The 17,823-nt window shown below is 43.5% G+C and overlaps 1 protein-coding gene across 17 annotated transcripts in view; it reads left to right on the top strand.

Annotated features, from left to right (window-relative positions):
• Positions 1–17,823, top strand: part of OTOF (otoferlin) — a 218,315-nt gene that overhangs the window by 54,038 nt on the left and 146,454 nt on the right. For all 17 annotated transcript variants that reach the window (XM_081188315.1, XM_081188324.1, XM_081188322.1 and 14 more), the window contains exon 4: positions 13,522–13,621. In XM_081188315.1, coding sequence (XP_081044441.1) covers positions 13,522–13,621 — 100 coding nt within the window. The remainder of the gene's footprint in view (positions 1–13,521; positions 13,622–17,823) is intronic.

Here is a 17,823-nt window from a genome sequence, read left to right as displayed (position 1 = left end):
CATACAGTAACAGTGTTTTGTGTTGTGTATGGACCTATTAGGTCCATAAATTACCATATATTCAACACAAAAACAGCAACAATTTGTTGTTGACAAAGGACAGCTGGACATATAAAGGGCCCCATTACCTTCAGGAGCTTAGGGCCTCATCCAACCTCAATCCAGCCCTGGTTGGCACAGTATGGTCTAAAACTATAATTTGAGGTTTTTATGCCTCGTCTTTTATATTTATTGTCCTCTTTTATCTTAGAATATTTTCATTGCTGTGTTGTTATTCTCTTTTTATGACATCTAGAGAGGTGATTTCATGAGGCAGCACATGAATATAATTCATAAGCTGAATAATAGATGAAAGTACTCAGACCAGGACTAGACAAAGGAAACAGAAGAGGCCGTCAAGGATGCACAAATCATAGAAGTGTAGAGCTGGAAGAGACCCTAAGAGTTATCTAGTCCAACCACCTGCAATGCAGGAATCTTTTGCCCATTGTGGAACTCGAACCCACAACTCTAAGGGTCTTGTGCTCTACCAACTGAGCTTCCCTGCTGTGTCAGGACTGAACTAAAAATAGGCGGGTTTCTCTCCACTGTGAGAATAGGATGCTGTAGATGGTACTTATCTCTGAGTAGATTGGCTAAGATTTATAAGACAGAATCAGACAAGTGTTGAAAGTGTGAAGAAGTAGAGGGAACATTCCTCCACATGTGGTGGACATGTAAAAAGGTAAAAGGGAATTGGGAAATGATTTATAATGAATTGGAAAAAAGGTTTAAAATTACTTTTCCAAAGAAACGACAGTCCTTTTTGTTGGGGATAACCCAGACTGAAACTCCCAGGTGTCAGAAAAGGTTATTGATGTACGGAACATATGTTTAGAGAAGATTGGAAAACATTTATTGAATATATGGAAAGCCACTGTGTGCCTCTGAAAACGCTGGCAGCATTCAGATATATTCAACAGAGTAAATAATTTTTGATGGATGTAAAAGTGGAAAATTGATTTGAATGGTTAGTAAAATATGCAGGGATGTGAAATGAAGCATGGGAAGAGAAGAAGGGAAGTCATTAGATACGTTAAGGTATGTAAAACATTTGTTTGAAATTGCAAAAGAGGAAACTCAATTAAAATTATTATATATGTATAAAAGAAAGATCAAGGAAGAAAAAAGAAGAGGAGAAAGAACAGGATGCTGGAGTAGATGGGTCACTGGCCTAATCCAGCGCAGCTGCTCCTATGTTCTTATGGAAACCACAGGAGGCGAGAGCGTTCCTTTTGGGCTCAAATCCTGTTTCCGAGTTTTCTATTGGGGCATGTGGTTCGCCACTGTGAGAAGAATGCACTAGACAGCTTGGATGTCAAATCCAACTCAATGGTGTAACGTTGGAAAATGTCAATCACTTCTTCTGCCTGGGCAGGTATCTTTTCACAAGGGCCAGCACTTATGCCGAAATCCAGCATCGCCTGAGCTCTGAGAATGCGGCTTTCTCCCAACTGAAGCGCAGAGTGTTTGAGGAACAGGACATTTGCAGGGAAACCAAAATGCTTGTTTACAAAGCTGTTGTACGACTAACTTTACTATATGCTTGTGAAACATGGACCACTTATAAACACCATCTCCAACTCCTCGAAAGATTCCATCAATGATGTCTCCGGAAAAATTTACACGTCACTTGGGAAGATAGGTGAACTAATTCCAGTGTACTGGAAGAAGCAAAGACCACCAGTGTGGAAGCAATGGTTCTTCAACATCAACTTCGTTGGACTGGTCATGTTGTGCAGATGCCTGATGATCGTCTTCCAAAGCAACTACTCTATTCTGAACTTAACAAAAGAGGTTTAAAGACTGTCTCAAGGCAGATCTTAATATATGTAGTATAAACACCAACAAATGGGAAACACTTGCCTGCTAATACTCCAATTGGAGAACAGCCTCTACCAAAGGTGTCATGGGCTTTGAAGACACTCAAACTCAGGTTGCAAGGGAGAAATGTGCTAAGAGGAAGGCACGCTTGGCAAATCCACACTGTGATCAACTCCTGCCCGGAAACCTATGTCCCAACTATGGAAGGATGTGTGGATCCAGAATTGGCCTCCACAGTCACTTATGGACCCACTGTGAAAACCGTGTTCATGAAAGACAATCTTACTCGGCTACGAGGGATTGCCAGAGAAGAAGAAGGAAGAAGATTGGGGCATCTGGCTTGCCACTGTGAGAACAATATGCCAGACTGCTTGGATGTCAACCTTGCCCACCCAAATGTTTGTGCCCCTGGTCATTGTGAAAGGGTTTGTGCCTCCCATATCTGGTGGGAGAAACCTTGATGTTTTACAGACCCAGGGATTACTTTTCATGCTCATTCCACCTGATTGTGGAAAATCAGCATCCCAAAAGCAATTAAGCAGCACCTTTTGAACTAAGAGTGCATCTGGGGAAGAGGGAAATGCTTAATGCTACAGTGGGTGGGATCTCTGCACACCAAGCCCCTCATCCACCATTAACCAGGTTCCAGTTACAGATGGATAGCCGTGTTGGTCTGCCATAGTCCAAATAAAAAAATTCCTTCCTGTAGCACCTTAAAGACCAACTAAGTTAGTTCTTGGTATGAGCTTTCGTGTGCATGCACACTTCTTCAGATACACTGAAACAGAAGTTGCCAGATCCTTCTATATATTGAGAAGGTGGGGCGGGGTATTACTCAGAAGGGTGGTGGGAATCGGAGATTGGCAGATAGCTGAGATGAGCCTGTTGACGACTCTTAACGACTGCAATAGGTCTTACAGGAAAAGGCAAGGGGTGAGGAGGTGAGAGATGGCTTAGTCATGTATAATGAGATAAGAATCCAATGTCTCTATTCAGACCAGGTCTCTCCATTGTTTTAAGTTTGGTAATGAGTTGTAATTCAGCAGCTTCTCTTTCCAGTCTATTTCTGAAATTCCTTTGTAGTAAAACAGCTACTTTGAGATCTTGTATAGAATGTCCTGGGAATGTCCAAACTTAAAACCATGGAGAGACCTGGTCTGAACAAAGACATTTGATTCTTATCTCATTATACATGACTAAGCCATTTCTCACCTTCTCACCCCTTGCCTTTTCCTGTAAGACCTATTACAGTCGTTAAGAGTCGTCAACAGGCTCATCTCAGCTATCTGCCAATCTCCCATTCCCACCACCCTTCTGAGTAATACCCCGCCCCACCTTCTCACTATATAGAAGGATCTGGCAACTTCTGTTTCAGTGTATCTGAAGAAGTGTGCATGCACACGAAAGCTCATACCAAGAACTAACTTAGTTGGTCTTTAAGGTGCTACTGGAAGGAATTTTTTTATTTTTACTGTGGCCAAGCAATACCAGCCCAGGAACAGTTGTAGCTGCCGTACCAATTTGCACTTGGTACGAGTCGCTTTCATCACGCTTTATTATTATTATTATTTCCTTTATTGCAAAACAATTTACATAAAACATAAAAAACACGAACAAACCATCACCATACCCACATAACAACTAGACATTAACTAACAACCTTTCATTTAACATCACACATGCTTTTGACTTCCAATTCACCTCATTGTACATTTTATGCATTGTTAGTCTATACCCACTTTCTTGGTTTTTTTTTAAAAAAAAATTATTACTTTTAAACCTTACAAAAAAGAAAAAAGAAGAAAAAACATACAATACAATATATAAACAATACACAACACAACATTAACACATTAAACAATACAAAACAAAAACAATTCAAAAAACACACATCATACCATCTCAATATCCTCTCTTTCATTCCCTTGTTTCATCGACCTCCTCTCACCTCCCTTTTTGTATTCCATTTCTATTAATTGTTTCAGCAAATCCTTTCCACCTTTCTCTATTTTCTGTCATATGATTATCTTAACATATTTTAACCTTATTTTCCATTAAAACTATAATGCTTATTTATGCTTAATTCCTTAAAACATTTCTACTAAAGCCATATAATTTCCTTCCAACATTTTTCTAACATTCATTAATTTTACATTATTTCCATTTATAGATTTTAAACTTTTTCCAATATTCTTCCACTGTCTCTTCTCCCTGGTCTCGGATTCTGCCAGTCATTTCCGTCAATTCCATATAGTCCATCAACCTGGTGATCTTCTGTCCGAGGCTCTTAACTCTTTTCCAAGTCCCTTCTGCAGGTCTTCTTCATATTTATACATGCACTTTACTTTGTCTTCTCCTGATCTTGTTCTTATTTTCCTTCCTTTGATGCTGAAAAGTAAATCTCGAGGAAATTCCCACCTAGCAATATTTTTATTCCTTCTCAACAAATCAGCCAAATCTCCATAGTTGAAACTAAAATTCACAAGGTATTTCCAGTTGTATTTCAAAGTTCCTCCAAGTCTAGCAGTCCCCACAACTCCAGTCTCCTCCTGACCCAAGTCCAAGTCCCAGGGGGTTGGACTCGATGGCCCTTGTGGTCTCTTCCACTCTATGATTCTATGATTAAGTCCCAAAAGTCAATAAATCCCTGCATGAAGGGATCTATCCAACTTTCCTTCTCCAATCCAAGCAGGGCTCCAATCCTCAAAGTCTGGCTTTCTCTAGATTCAGTCATAAAAGGCATCCACTTATAGTCATCAAATTGCATCTGTGAGGCTGGGGCTCTAACAACTTTCTCCCCCCCCCCCTTCTCCTCAATTTGCCATGTCAAGGTAGATCCCTGTATCGATTCCTGAATAGTTTCTGTATTAATATTCACTTTTTGTCCCAAATTAGTCACTTTTTGTTCCAAGTCATCCGTCTTCCTATGGAGCTGTTCCAGTGAGTCATTAATCTTACATAATGCAACCACTAAGGCTTCTTCTGACAACATTCTTAACAGTCCAAGGTCAATCCCAGATTCTCACGGTCTTGTCTTACAGCTGGAAATTCCCCATTCAACTCATGTAACAATTTCAAAGGTTCTTCTAGGGGGAAACAATTTCTATTTGTATCAATCCTTTTAAGCACAATTCAAACAATAGTTTCAATTTTCAATTACTTTTACTCCTTTTTTAACGCAGAAGGAGACAATGGAAACAATGTATTTCTCTTCTTTAACTTACTGTCAACAAACGATCTATTCACAGTCAACGAGCATGTCCAAAACTTCAGTCCTACTAGCAGCCCGTTTCCAGGTTCAGAGCGGTGGTAATTTGACTTTCTTCACTCTCTCCTGCAGGCTTACGCGGTCTAAAAAGAATTCCCCCCTCTTCTCCTGCTTCCAAGGGGGGTTTGATGATTTTAGCCGATGGAAGTTTAATCCTTTATAAAAAGCTTTCCAAGACTTTAGCTTGCAGCCTTTTTGCTCCAGTCTATTTACAAAAGGGGAAGGCGGACTTCCTGTATTGAATCTCCCCGTTTCGGTACCAAATTAAGACGTTTAAAAATCCAGTTTTCCGTTCTACTCACGGGTAGTTGTTTTAAGATCAAATTGTCCACAGGAAAAAGTCAGCACTCTCCGGCAACAGCAATGCGGCTTCACTCCGTGAAAGAAGCAGTCAATTCGAAGCACCGCACCACTCACCCCACGTTGCTCCGGATCCCCGAAACTGGGTTTCCCCGCGAGTAGGGGAGGCGCAAAAGGTGCCAGCCGAATCCCAAGTTCACAGGCTTCTCCCGCCTGTGATTTTTTGTGGGTCCCCGCCTTCGCCGTGGCAGTCAGACCCTAATTTCCACGAAGCGAGTTCCTCCTGGTCAGAGGAATTCAGCCATTACTGGAGACGCTAACCCGGAAGTCCCCCCCCCCCACTTCCTTGTTTTTTGTCCCCCCCCCCCCAGTTACATATCAAGAGAAATTTTTGCTTTTATAATTTCCTTGTTATTCGAGATTCAGTCTAAATCTGTCAGGAGATTTGCACTGTCACAGTACTTTTTAAGATATCCTTTAAATATTGCCCAATCTTTACTCACTTTCTGGTTTGAGTTTCTTCTTGTTCTCGCCGTCGTTTTCGCAAGTTCCATATATTCTGTCATCTCTGCTTGCCGGTCAATTTTTCTTGCACACTTTCCACTTGTGCATGCGTTACGTGACACAGGTACTGCATTGCAAAATGGGCAGAAGCACGGTTTTTCTTGCTCCGGAGTTTGCATTTCGTTTTTGAAAAGTCCAAACTACCGTATTTTTTGCTCTATAAGATGCACTTTTTCCTTCCTAAAAAGTAAGAGGACATGTGTGTTCATCTTATGGAGTGAATGCGGGCTGCGCTGCTATCCCAGAAGCCAGAACAGCAAGAGGGATTGCTGCTTTCACTGCGCAGCGATCCCTCTTGCTGTTCTGGCTTCTGAGATTCAGAATATTTTTCTTCTTGTTTTCCTCCTCCAAAAACTAGGTGCGTCTTATGGTCTGGTGCATCTTATGGAGCGAAAAATACGGTAGGTTGGTTCTCCTTTAAATGGAAACTCAATCAAATTCCACCTGTTTCCCTGAACAAAAATAAAAATAAAATCATAACACTGTGATAGAAGACAAATAATAAAGACCAGATTTCCCTGGGGGGTGACTCAGTGCTCTACCTGCCTGGCCATTTGAATTCCTGGGAGGCCTACAAAAATCGCCACCTGAGTGGCTTTCCAGCTGCTGCTGCCTGAAGCAATTCACTCCAAGTACCTCAGCTCCCAGGTGCCAGACTGAACAGACTTACAGGTTGCTACAGAAAATCTCATGAGGCCTCTTCAGACTCTACCTTTTAAGAATCGCTTGACAGGAAGTTCTCCCAGAGAAGAATGCCGAGGACATTCTGCAGCATTTATGTGCCTCATTATCCTCCTCAAGTCCATTTTTTTGTGGGATCTATGAATCTTGCACAGGAATCCTGCCAGAAGGAATATGTTCTTCGCGCTGCAAAAGCGAATAAAAAAAAGTGTGAAATGACAAATAGAAATGAGAATGCATGAAAAACACCTGCGGCTAATGAAGATTGCCATTTTCTTTGAAGACTCCAAATTAATTGGGAAGTACAGGAATAACCGAATCACTTGAAGATGGTTGCAAAGAAAGGTATTTAATTTTTTAAAAAATGTGGGCAGAAAGTTCCACCAGGCAGCTTGGAGATCTAATTTTAAAAAGACCATTTAAAACAAGGTTCAAGAAGGCGCTCTGTTGTGGCGCAGATTAGCAGTTGTGGAAATGCAATTTCCACATGTTTTAATTTCTTTCCATTTTTAAATTAATTTTTATTGATTTTAACATATAAATTATAAAATGTACCACAAAACCTATCACTTATACAATCTTTTTAGACTCCCATCAGCACCTCTGATGATCCACCGTTTTAACCACTTCTTATGCATTTCTTAACTTTATATTGCCTTTACATCTCTTAACAAATCATCCTTCCCCTTCTCCATTTTTACAATACTTCCAATAATACTCCTCACAAAACTTCTTGCAAACCTACAAACGTCATCTGATCTTCACAAATACTTTTCAAATAGTCCGTAAATTTACTCCAGTCTTCCGTGAATTTCTGGTCCCGCCGGTTTCAAATCCTTCCTGTTAGTTTATCTAGTTCTGCATAGTCCATTAACTTCATCCTCCATTGTTCAGTTGTCGGTAATTCTTCTTGCTTCCATTTTTGGGCCAGTAATATTCTTGCTGCTATTATTGCATATAAAAAAGAGCTTACATTCCTTTCTATTTATATGCCCAGTAAAAATGCTTCTGGTTTCTTTATGAATGTATATTTCAACATTTTTTTCATTTCATTATATATCATCTCCCAGAAGCATTTCACCTTTTTACATTCCCACCACATGTGATAAAATGTTCCCTCTTTTTCTTTACATTTCCAACATTTATTACTGACTTTATGCATTTTCGCTAACTTGACAGGTGTAATATACCATCTATACATCATTTTCATGACATTTTCTTTTAGGGCATTGCATGCAGTAAATTTTAAACCTTCTTTCCATATTTTTACCCAATCACTAAGTTGTATATTATACCCAAAATCTTTGGCCCAGTGAATCATATGTTTTAATTTCTTTCCAAGCAGGAAGGATGGATGCTCAGACCTGCCTCACCTTTTACCGCTATTACGCCTTCATGCATTGATTTCCCCCTTTCCCAAGCCAGACCTGTGATTGTTTTGCTTGCTAATCACAAACAGCATTTAATGACGGAGAGCTCCCTGTTCCCAGACGCTTCCTTAGCGGGTACCTGGAAAGTGAGGTTAATGAAAGCCGTACATTCACTCGCCCCTTGGTTCAGGAGCAAGACCTCAAATGCCGCCAGCATTCCAGGCAAAATGGAGCTGTAAATCTTTGCTAACCTTTGCTGGCAAGGAGGCAGAGATTCAGGCAAGGGGGAAACCAGGAGGGCTGCTGGCTGCCTTGTGCTTTGTGTTCGAATTGTTGGCATCGCTTGCGCCGTCAGCAAGAGCAACGAATGCTACTTGTCCAGAAAACTGTAGTTTATTCAGGAATTCAGGACTGCATCTAAAGGAGTCTGTGAGAGCATTTGCATTAGACTAACACCAGACAACTCTACACATGGACATCACCAGATGGGCAACATGGAAATCAGATTGATTATATTCTCTGCAGCCAAAGATGGAGAAGCTCTATACAGTCAGCAAAAACAAGACCTGGAGCTGACTGTGGCTCAGATCATCAGCTTCTTATAGCAAAATTCAAGCTTAAACTGAAGAAAGTAGGAAAAACCACTGGGCCGGTAAGATACAATCTAAATCAAATCCCTTATGAATACACAGTGGAAGTAAGGAACAGGTTTAAGGATTTAGATTTGGTGGACAGAGTGCCTGAAGAACTATGGATGGAGGCTCGTAACATTATACAGGAGGCAGCAACGAAAACCATCTCAATGAAAAGGAAATGCAAGAAAGCAAAGTGGCTGTCCAATGAGGCCTTACAAATAGCGGGGGAGAGAAGGCAAGGAAAATGCGAGGGAGATAGTGAAAGATACAGGAAATTGAATGCAGATTTCCAAAGAATAGCAAGGAGAGACAAGAAGGCCTTCTTAAACGAGCAATGCAAAGAAATAGAGGAAAGCAACAGAATGGGACGAACCAGAGATCTGTTCAAGAACTTTGGAGATATGGGCTAAGGCTATTTAGGGCTTTAAAGGTCAGCACCAACAGTGAATTGTGCTCAGAAACATACTGGGAGCCAATGCAGATCTCTCAGGACCGGTGTTATGTGGTCTTGGTGGCCGCTCCCAGTCACCAGTCTAGCTGCCACATTCTGGATTAGTTGTAGTTTCCGAGTCACCGTGGCCCCACATAGAGCGCATTGCAGTAGTCTAAGTGGGAGATAACTAGAGCATGGACCACTCTGGAGAGACAGTCTGCGGGCAGAGAGGGTCTCATCCTGCCTACCAGATGGAGCTGGTAAACAGCTGCCCTGGACACAGATTTGACCTGCGCCTCCATGGACAGCTGTGAGTCCAGAATGACTCCCAGGCTGCGCACCTGGTCCTTCAGGGGCACAGTTACCCCATTCAGGACCAGGGAGTCCCCCACACCTGCCCACCTCCTGTCCCCCCAAAACAGTACTTCCACCCATTGCTCCTTACTGCCTTTGCTCTTTCAAAGACTCCCCTCCCAGGGCTGCCTTTCTGCCCTACATTTAACCAGGAGCAGGAAAACACAGCTGTGTTGCTGTGTTGTTCTTAAAATATTAATATGCACTCGCCCCTTTAGCTTTCTTTTTCCTTTCGGAAGGAAAACCATGTCTAAGATACCCAGAGAGATCGCACTGCGCAGAGGGGATAATTTGGAGCGAAGGCGAACTGCATGCTTTTAAATTTTAAAAAGGATCAGATATTTATGGGAGGAAGGAAAACATCTGAAGTTCCATTAAGTTTGAAAAAAAAGATGATTTAGCATGAGGCCGGAACCAGTACAGAGAGAATGGACACGAACAGGTCAGGTGTCCTTCCTTGATATTGCTGACAAGTGTGTAGGCCAATGTAAGCTTTCAATAGTGGGATTGGTCCCTACTCACAAGTCCAGGGGTCTGCAACCCGCGGCTCTGGAGCCGCATGTGGCTCTTTTACACCTTTGCCGCGGCTCCGGGGCGGATACTAGCGAGGGGAGGAGGCGCATTGTGCGCCCCGGCACTCCCCACTGTGGCGGGCGCTGTACTGGCTGTGACGTCGCATGGGGGCGGTGCATGCGTTAGTCACGCACCGTCCCGACGTCACCTTCCCGCCCGCCCGCTACACTGTAAGGGGCACGTACACTGGTCACTGCATTGAAAGGGGGCATGTACGCTGGTCACTGTTTTGAAGGGGAGTGAAGAACACACACCAAAAAAAGGGTAACTTGTTAATTTAACATTTATTTGTATGAGAAGGAGTAATTCTGAGGGGTCAAACAAAGAAATAATAAAAAAGTGACAAAAAAGTTATTTTTATAATGACGAGTTTTGCAGCTCCCAGTTTTTTTTCCTTCGGAAACGGGTCCAAGTGGCTCTTTTTGTCTTAAAGGTTGCAGACCCCTGCACAAGTCGATAGTCAATAGTAACTAAAACTAAACCCTTTAAAAATTAGGCAAGGAACCAACTGGTGTATAATACTGTTTTATAATTTATGATTGTTTTATAATGTAATGGTAATTTAGAATCTAGATGTATTTTCATGTAATGTTTGATACTTCCAGCTGATGAAGGTGAATACATCAAAAGAGGGCCCTATCCTGGTTTCTGATCCATAATTGACTTCTGACTTCTGCTCAATAACTGAGTCTCCATCTACAAGCCGATAAATTATAAGGATCAACATTATCGTGGAGTGAAAAAGAGAAAATCTTTGTAACAAATTATTGTGTTATACGTATCTTTATGAGTTTGAGTTTGTAATCTCTGTTAGAGTTTGTAATCTCTACTTGAGTTTGTAATTCTTTTCAGAAATACTTTTGAATTGATTAGTTTTTGTTACTATTGACTATCGACTTGTGAGTAGGGACCACTCCCACTATTGAAACTTACATTAGCCTGAGTTCTTGGTGTGCCTTTTTCTTGGTATATTTAATAACAGGAATTGCAACTTATTTGACAACTGTGTAGGGCCACAGCTGAGGGGAAGATATTCCAACACAATGTCCCCACTTTGGAAGAATGTGTGGATCCGGAATTGGCCTCCACAGTCACTTACGGACTCATTGTTAAAACCGTGTTTATGGAAGACAATCTTACTGGGCTACGAGTGATCGAAGAAGAAGAGGAGGGAGAAGAATAAGATGATGATGTTGAAGAAGAAGAAGAAGGTGATGATGAAGAAGAAGAAGAAGAAGAGGAAGAAGAAGATGATGATGATGTTGAAGAAGAAGAAGAAGAAGAAGAGGAAGAAGAGGAAGAAGAAAAAGAGGAAGAAGAAGAAGAGGAGGAAGAAGAATAAGATGATGATGTTGAAGAAGAAGAAGAAGAAGATGATGATGAAGAAGAAGAATAAGAGGAAGAAGAATAAGATGATGATGTTGAAGAAGAAGAAGGTGATGATGAAGAAGTAGATGATGATGAAGAAGAAGAAGAGGAAGAAGAATAAGATGATGATGTTGAAGAAGATGATGATGAAGAAGAAGAATAAGAGGAAGAAGAATAAGATGATGATGTTGAAGAAGAAGATGAAGAAGAAGAAGAAGAAGAAGAGGAAGAAGAAGAAGAAGGGCTGGGCATCTGGGGTAGCCAGTGTAAGAACAGGATGTGGGACTAGATGGGATCCTTTGGGCCTGATCCAGCACCTTATGTCCTCATATTCTCTTTGCAGACATGTTGAACCACTGCTTATATCTAACTAGAACATCTCTACTGGTAAAGTCGGTATTGCTTCTCCCTCATTGCAGCCAAAGGCCGAGGTTGCCCAGAGGTGTTGTCTCTTGCCTGACTGTATAAACTTAGGTTCATCTAATCCAAATGCCGTTGATTTTCTAATTTGCAGTGTGGAACAGCTCTTTGAGGGCTCCTGGGTGCTCTTTTTCAGCCTTATGGACCTGAGGAGAAGAGAGTATGGTGTACACACCTGCCTGGGAATCTTAGGGCTCTAAATCTCAGGTTGTCCATGATGGAGGTTCAGTGTCCTGGAATTCTACTCAATATTGATCCAAAGTAAATTCCAACACAGGGATGCAGGTGGCGCTGTAGTCTAAACTACTGAGCCTACGGTTTGCCGATCAGAAGGTCGGTGGTTTGAATCTGCGCAATGGAGTGAGCTCCCATTGCTCTGTCCCAGCTCCTGCCAACCTAGCAGTTCGAAAGCACACCAGTGCAAGTAGATAAATAGGTACCTCTGCGGTGGGAAGGTAAACGGCATTTCCATGCTCTCTGGCACTTGCCATGGTCCTCCGTGCACCAGTAACGGTTTAGTCTTGCTGGCCACATGACCCGGAAAGTTGTCTGTGGACAGACATCGGCTCCCTCGGACTTTGATTGGACTTAACAGTCCAGGGGTCCTTCGGCTCTCGCGCATGCGCAGAAGCACTAAATTGTGCTTTGTGCATGCTCAGAAGCGCCAAATCGTGTCACACGTGTGCACAAACGTGGCGCTGTGGGTTGCGAACATGCCTTCCGCAGGGATCATGTTCGCAACCCGAGGTTCTACTGTACTTGTTTTCTCTGAAGGAAGTGTGCACGCACACGAAAGCTCATACCAAGAACTAACTTAGTTGGTCTTTAAGGTGCTACTGGAAGGAATTTTTTTATCAGGAACCTGCTTCTTGTTTCTTTCACACAGAGAAGCTCCCAGAAGCCTCTTGAATAAATTAGAATAGGAAAGGTCTCTACACATCAGATCAATACTTTCTGCACTAAGAAATGCAAACTGACTTTCCAGCCCTTGGGGTGTGAGGTCAGCAGGCCACCATCAGCTGCAGTTAAAGCAACAGGTTTTAATAACAAAAACTCATTTTACACTAAATTTGTTGTTGTTGTTTAGTCGTGTCCGACTCTTTGTGACCCCCTGGACCAAAGCACACCAGGCACTCCTGTCTTCCACTCCCTCCCGCAGTTTGGTTAAACTCATGCTGGCAGCTTCGAGAACACTGTCCCACCATCTCGTCCTCTGTCGTCCCCTTCTCCTTGTGCCCTCCATCTTCTCCAACATCAGGGTCTTTTCCAGGGAGTCTTCTCTTCTCCTGAGGTGGCCAAAGTCTTGGAGCCTCAGCTTCAGGATCTGTCCTTCCAGTGAGCACTCAGGGCTGATTTCCTTCAGAATGGAGAGGTTGGATCTTCTTGCAGTCCATGGGACTCTCAAGAGTCTCCTCCAGCACCAGAATTCAAAAGCATCAATTCTTTGGCCATCAGCCTTCTTGATGGTCCAGCTCTCCCTTCCATACATCGCTACTTATTAAAACCTAGCAAAAGTTATTTTGCGTTTCTTGAATGTGTGGTCTCCCCAGCACGCCTTCTGCAGCGCAACTAATCTGCAAAATAACCAACACTGAGGTTTGTCTGGCCCACCCCATCAGGAGGGGAATGTGGGGGTGTCTGAGTCCCACATTGCTCTGAGGATCCTCACAGCCTTTTCTTGTTGCTTCCTAGGCTCATCGGGACGTTCCAGATGGTCTTGCAGAAGGTGGTGGAGGAAGGGCAGCTGGAAGTGACGGACACCTTGATCGATGATAACAATGCTTCCATCCGGGTAAATGTGGTCAAGTGATGCATGAAGTGACCTGGGAACCTCAGGATGTGTCCGAAAATTGAAGGTGCTTTGGGTGGGTGGGGGGACGCGAGTGGCGCTGTGGGTTAAACTACAGAGCCTAGGGCTTGCTGATTAGAAGGTCGGCAGTTCGAATCCCTGCGACAGGGTGAGCTCCCGTTGCTCGGTCCCTGCTCCTGCCAACCTAGCAGTTCAAAAGCACAAAGTGCAAGTAGATAAATAGGTACCACTCTGGCGGGAAGGTAAATGGCGTTTCCGTGGTCTGCTCTGGTTCGCCAGACGTGGCTTCGTCATGCTGGCCACATGACCCGGAAGCTGTAATCTGGCTCTCAGAAGACCGTATTGAATTTCAACAGGAACAAATGTGAGGTTCTGCACTTAGATAATGATGATGATAATGATAATTAATAATAATTGTACCCCACCCATCTGACTGAGTTTCTCCAGCTGCACAAATATAGGACCCAAAACAATAGATTCAAATTCCAAGGAATGAGATTTTGACTAAACATTCGGAAGAACCTTCTGACAGAGGACCTTCTCGGTGGTGGAGCCCATCCTGTAGAACGACCTCTCATCAGATGTCAAAGAAATAAACAACCACAATCATATCTCGGGTTACAGATGCTTCAGGTTGCGTTTTTTTGGGTTACGAACCTGCCGAAACTCAGAAGTACCGGAACGGGTTACTTCCGGGTTGCAGGGGTCGCGCATGGGTATAAGCGCTAAATTGCACTTCGCGCATGCGCAGAAGCACTGAATCGCAACCCGTGCATGCGCAGATGCACCGCTGTGGGTTGCGAACATGCCTCCTGCATGGATCACGTTCGCAACCCGAGCATCCACTGTATTTGACGTTTAGAAGACATCTGAAGGCAGCCCTCTTTAGGGAAGTTTTTAATGACTGATGTTTGAATGTACCGGTATTTTTAATCGCTTGTTGGAAGCTGCCCATAGTGGCTGGGGAAACCAAGCCAAATGGGTGGAATATAAGTAATAAATTATTATTATTATTATTATTATTATTATTATTATTATTATTATGACAGTAAAACTTCCTTGAAAGGTGGTACATTCTCCTTCCTTGGAGGATTTTCAGCAGAGGTTGGGTGTCCACCTGCTGGGGATTCTTTACCTGTGATTCTTGCATTGCAGGGGTTGGACTAGATGACCGCTGGAGTTCCCTTCGAGTTGTACAGTGCTATGTTTCTATGATTCTCTCACCCTCTCGCTTTACAGTTATGGGTTGACATTTACCTCCTTCCCTCCCAGGCCTTTTCAGGCCTGCAGGCTGTTTCCTTCTGCCTCTTAGAAGACGGTCTGTTGCTTTCAGGATGTGTTTGGAAAACAATGGGGGCTTTGCTTTTCAAGCCTTTCCTGAGAGCGCTTTCAAAGCCCTTTGAGGTTTTGTGAGCACTCCGAACCAATGTTTGCAAATCCCCGGGAGTTTTCAAGGTGAACGGATAAGTGTTTTTCTGCCCCCCCCCAACTTATCTCACGGTGAGCCCATAGTTATTCATTTCCCAGAACGAATTTTTTCTTTTTCATTTCAAAGAATTGATACACTTGAGTGTAAGGGTGGGAAAAACAAGTTGCAAAGTGGTTTGCTAAAATAATAAAAAGGTCAGGGAAAACAGTTAAAAGCAGCTGTTTAAGACATTCAGAAATGATGAAAATCAGCAATAAGCTAAAGAAGAGGTTAACATTCTGCATATCTTGGTCGGCTTGCCTACACAAAAATGTTTTTAGCAGGTGTCAGAGTACAGCGAAAGTGCCTGTCTGATGTCCATGTGCAATGAAATAATGTCATTAAAAAGCATTTTAATGAGGACTAGCAGATTGGTAAAAAATATGAATGCCAAGAGCCTTAGAAAACTGTCAAGTCTTGACCGCACTTACAACAAGTTTTCTGCTGTTTAAGCCATGATAATGTGGAGACTGCAGAAGACCACAGGATTTACACCAGCTTTGTGGGGAAATGTCACTTTGCCATTGTCAGAGCTGCTTCCAGATCCTAGCTCACAGAGGATCACGCTAACCAGCGGTCACTTTGTAAAAGTCTTTATTGAGTTACAGTTTCCATTCTCAAGCTGCTGCGGGCAGCTCTACGTCTTACGGGTTAGACCGGCGAAGCTCCGTCTGAGTCTCCGCCCCCTGTGCACCAGCTTACTAACCTAGCCTTACTCCACCTTTTCCGCCTGACCGTTCTTCTCTGGGTCCCTCTGCCCCCCGGGGTCTCTTCCTTCCGGGATTCTTCTGACGCTGACCCCCCGGACCCTCCTGTCTCCTTGCGCCGGGCTTTAGGACCTGGCTCCCTTTCTGGGCTGCTTACTGCGCCACCTTCCTGTGCATTTGAACTTGGCGCGCGCGCCCAACCTTCCACTTTCCGTCTGACCGTTTCTTCGCTCCTCGATGGAGGTGTGGCCACTCCTGACTCGTGCCCTCCCTCCTGTTGTGAGCTGCCAGCGCTCGATACCTGGCGCCCTTCCTCTCCCCTGCTCTCTGTTGGTGACGCTGGTCCCGATTTCCAACTGCTCCCCTCTGAGCCCCCTCTGGACCCTTCTTCCTGGGGTGTCCCCCTAGGCTCCCCCCTCGCCCTGGCCACTGGTGCTCCTTTCTGTGAATCTTCTGATTCACTGGAAAGACTCGGAGATCTCAGGTCGTCGTCATCACTCATCTTTTCTTCTGTCTCCTCCCCCTCGCTCTCTGTCTCCTCCCTTGCCCTCGCCTCTGCTCCTGAACCCCTGACAGCCATGTACAAAGTTTCTGTTGTGCACATCTTTAGTTTCTTTTGAAGAAGCACATGCACAATTGCTCTGTGGGTCTTGCTGAGCTGCTGGAATAGCCTTGCGGCCCCTGGGTCCCTTGCCATATGAACTTTTTTTCCTGTGTCACATTGAGGGCTAGCGGCTTGGTTTGAATGACGCACCTTGCGGTTCCCATCATTCAGTCATTCATTGCATTTATATCACGCCATTTCCTCTGAGGGAGTTCAAGGTGGAGACCACAGTTCACCCCCTCCTCATTCAACGCCCACAACAACCCTGAGAGGTAGGTTAGGCGGAGAGGCAAGGCTGATTGAGGGATTTGAACCCTGATCTCTCCCAGTCCTGGCCCAGCTCTCTACTACCATGATACCGGCTCTCTCATTCCAGCAACGGGGACTTTTAGCAAATGACCAGATTCAGATGTGTGGGGTATTTTTTTATTTATTTCTGTACAGCTGTACAGAAATGCCTGCGTTGCCCTATGCAGTAACCGTGGCAACCACACAAAAGAAGGGAAAAGCGCGTCAGGCACAATCCTCTTGGTCTTTCTGGTTTCCAATTTGTGGCACTGCTCAGGTGAGCTGCATCTAAGATCGCCAGAGAAACCGAAGTTTCATTAGCTGTGGTTGGGGGACAGAGTGAAATGTTTTGCTGAGCAGATAAATTGAATGGTGCTTGTCCACAAGACCCCAATATAACCCCCCAAAGTGGGTGAAACCTGTAGCCCCTACCCAAGACTTCTGTTTGCCCCCCACCCAGCATCAGGTCATATATATATTATATTATTATATTCTAATTTACATTCCAAAATATTCATTTAAACAACCTCAAATCAACGACTTCTCCTCTTTCTGTGGTTCATTTTGCATACCACACATCCATGCATATTTTACATGAACTAGAATCATAGAATCATAGAATCCTAGAGTTGGAAGAGACCACAAGGGCCATCGAGTCCAACCCCCTGCCAAGCAGGAAACACCATCAGAGCACTCCTGACATCTGGTTGTCAAGCCTCTGCTTAAAGACCTCCAAAGTAGGAGACTCCACCACACTCCTTGGCAGCAAATTCCACTCTCGAACAGCTCTTACTGTCAGGAAGTTCTTCCTAATGTTTAGGTGGAATCTTCTTTCTTGTAGTTTGGATCCTTTGCTCCGTGTCCGCTAAATAAAGCCCTTTGCCATGATATCCAGCTTCGGCTGCTTTTATAAGTCTTCTCATACTCTCCCCAAATGCTAGTTAACATTTTCATTTTACTTAGAAAGCAGCTGAAATACAGCAGAAATAACTAAACCATTCGGTAATCCATTTACACCGTTGAATTTATCTTAATGCTACCAGTGTGTTTTTAAATAAATACAATTTTCACCCATATACTGAGTAAACATTTTCCAGTCTTCTTTAAACATGTCTTG

This window comes from Podarcis bocagei (assembly GCF_964188305.1).
Source record: "Podarcis bocagei genome assembly, chromosome: 3".
NCBI classification, from domain to species: Eukaryota; Metazoa; Chordata; class Lepidosauria; order Squamata; family Lacertidae; genus Podarcis; species Podarcis bocagei.
Note: the sequence above shows the minus strand (reverse complement) of the source record. Positions and strands in the feature narration are given on the sequence as shown.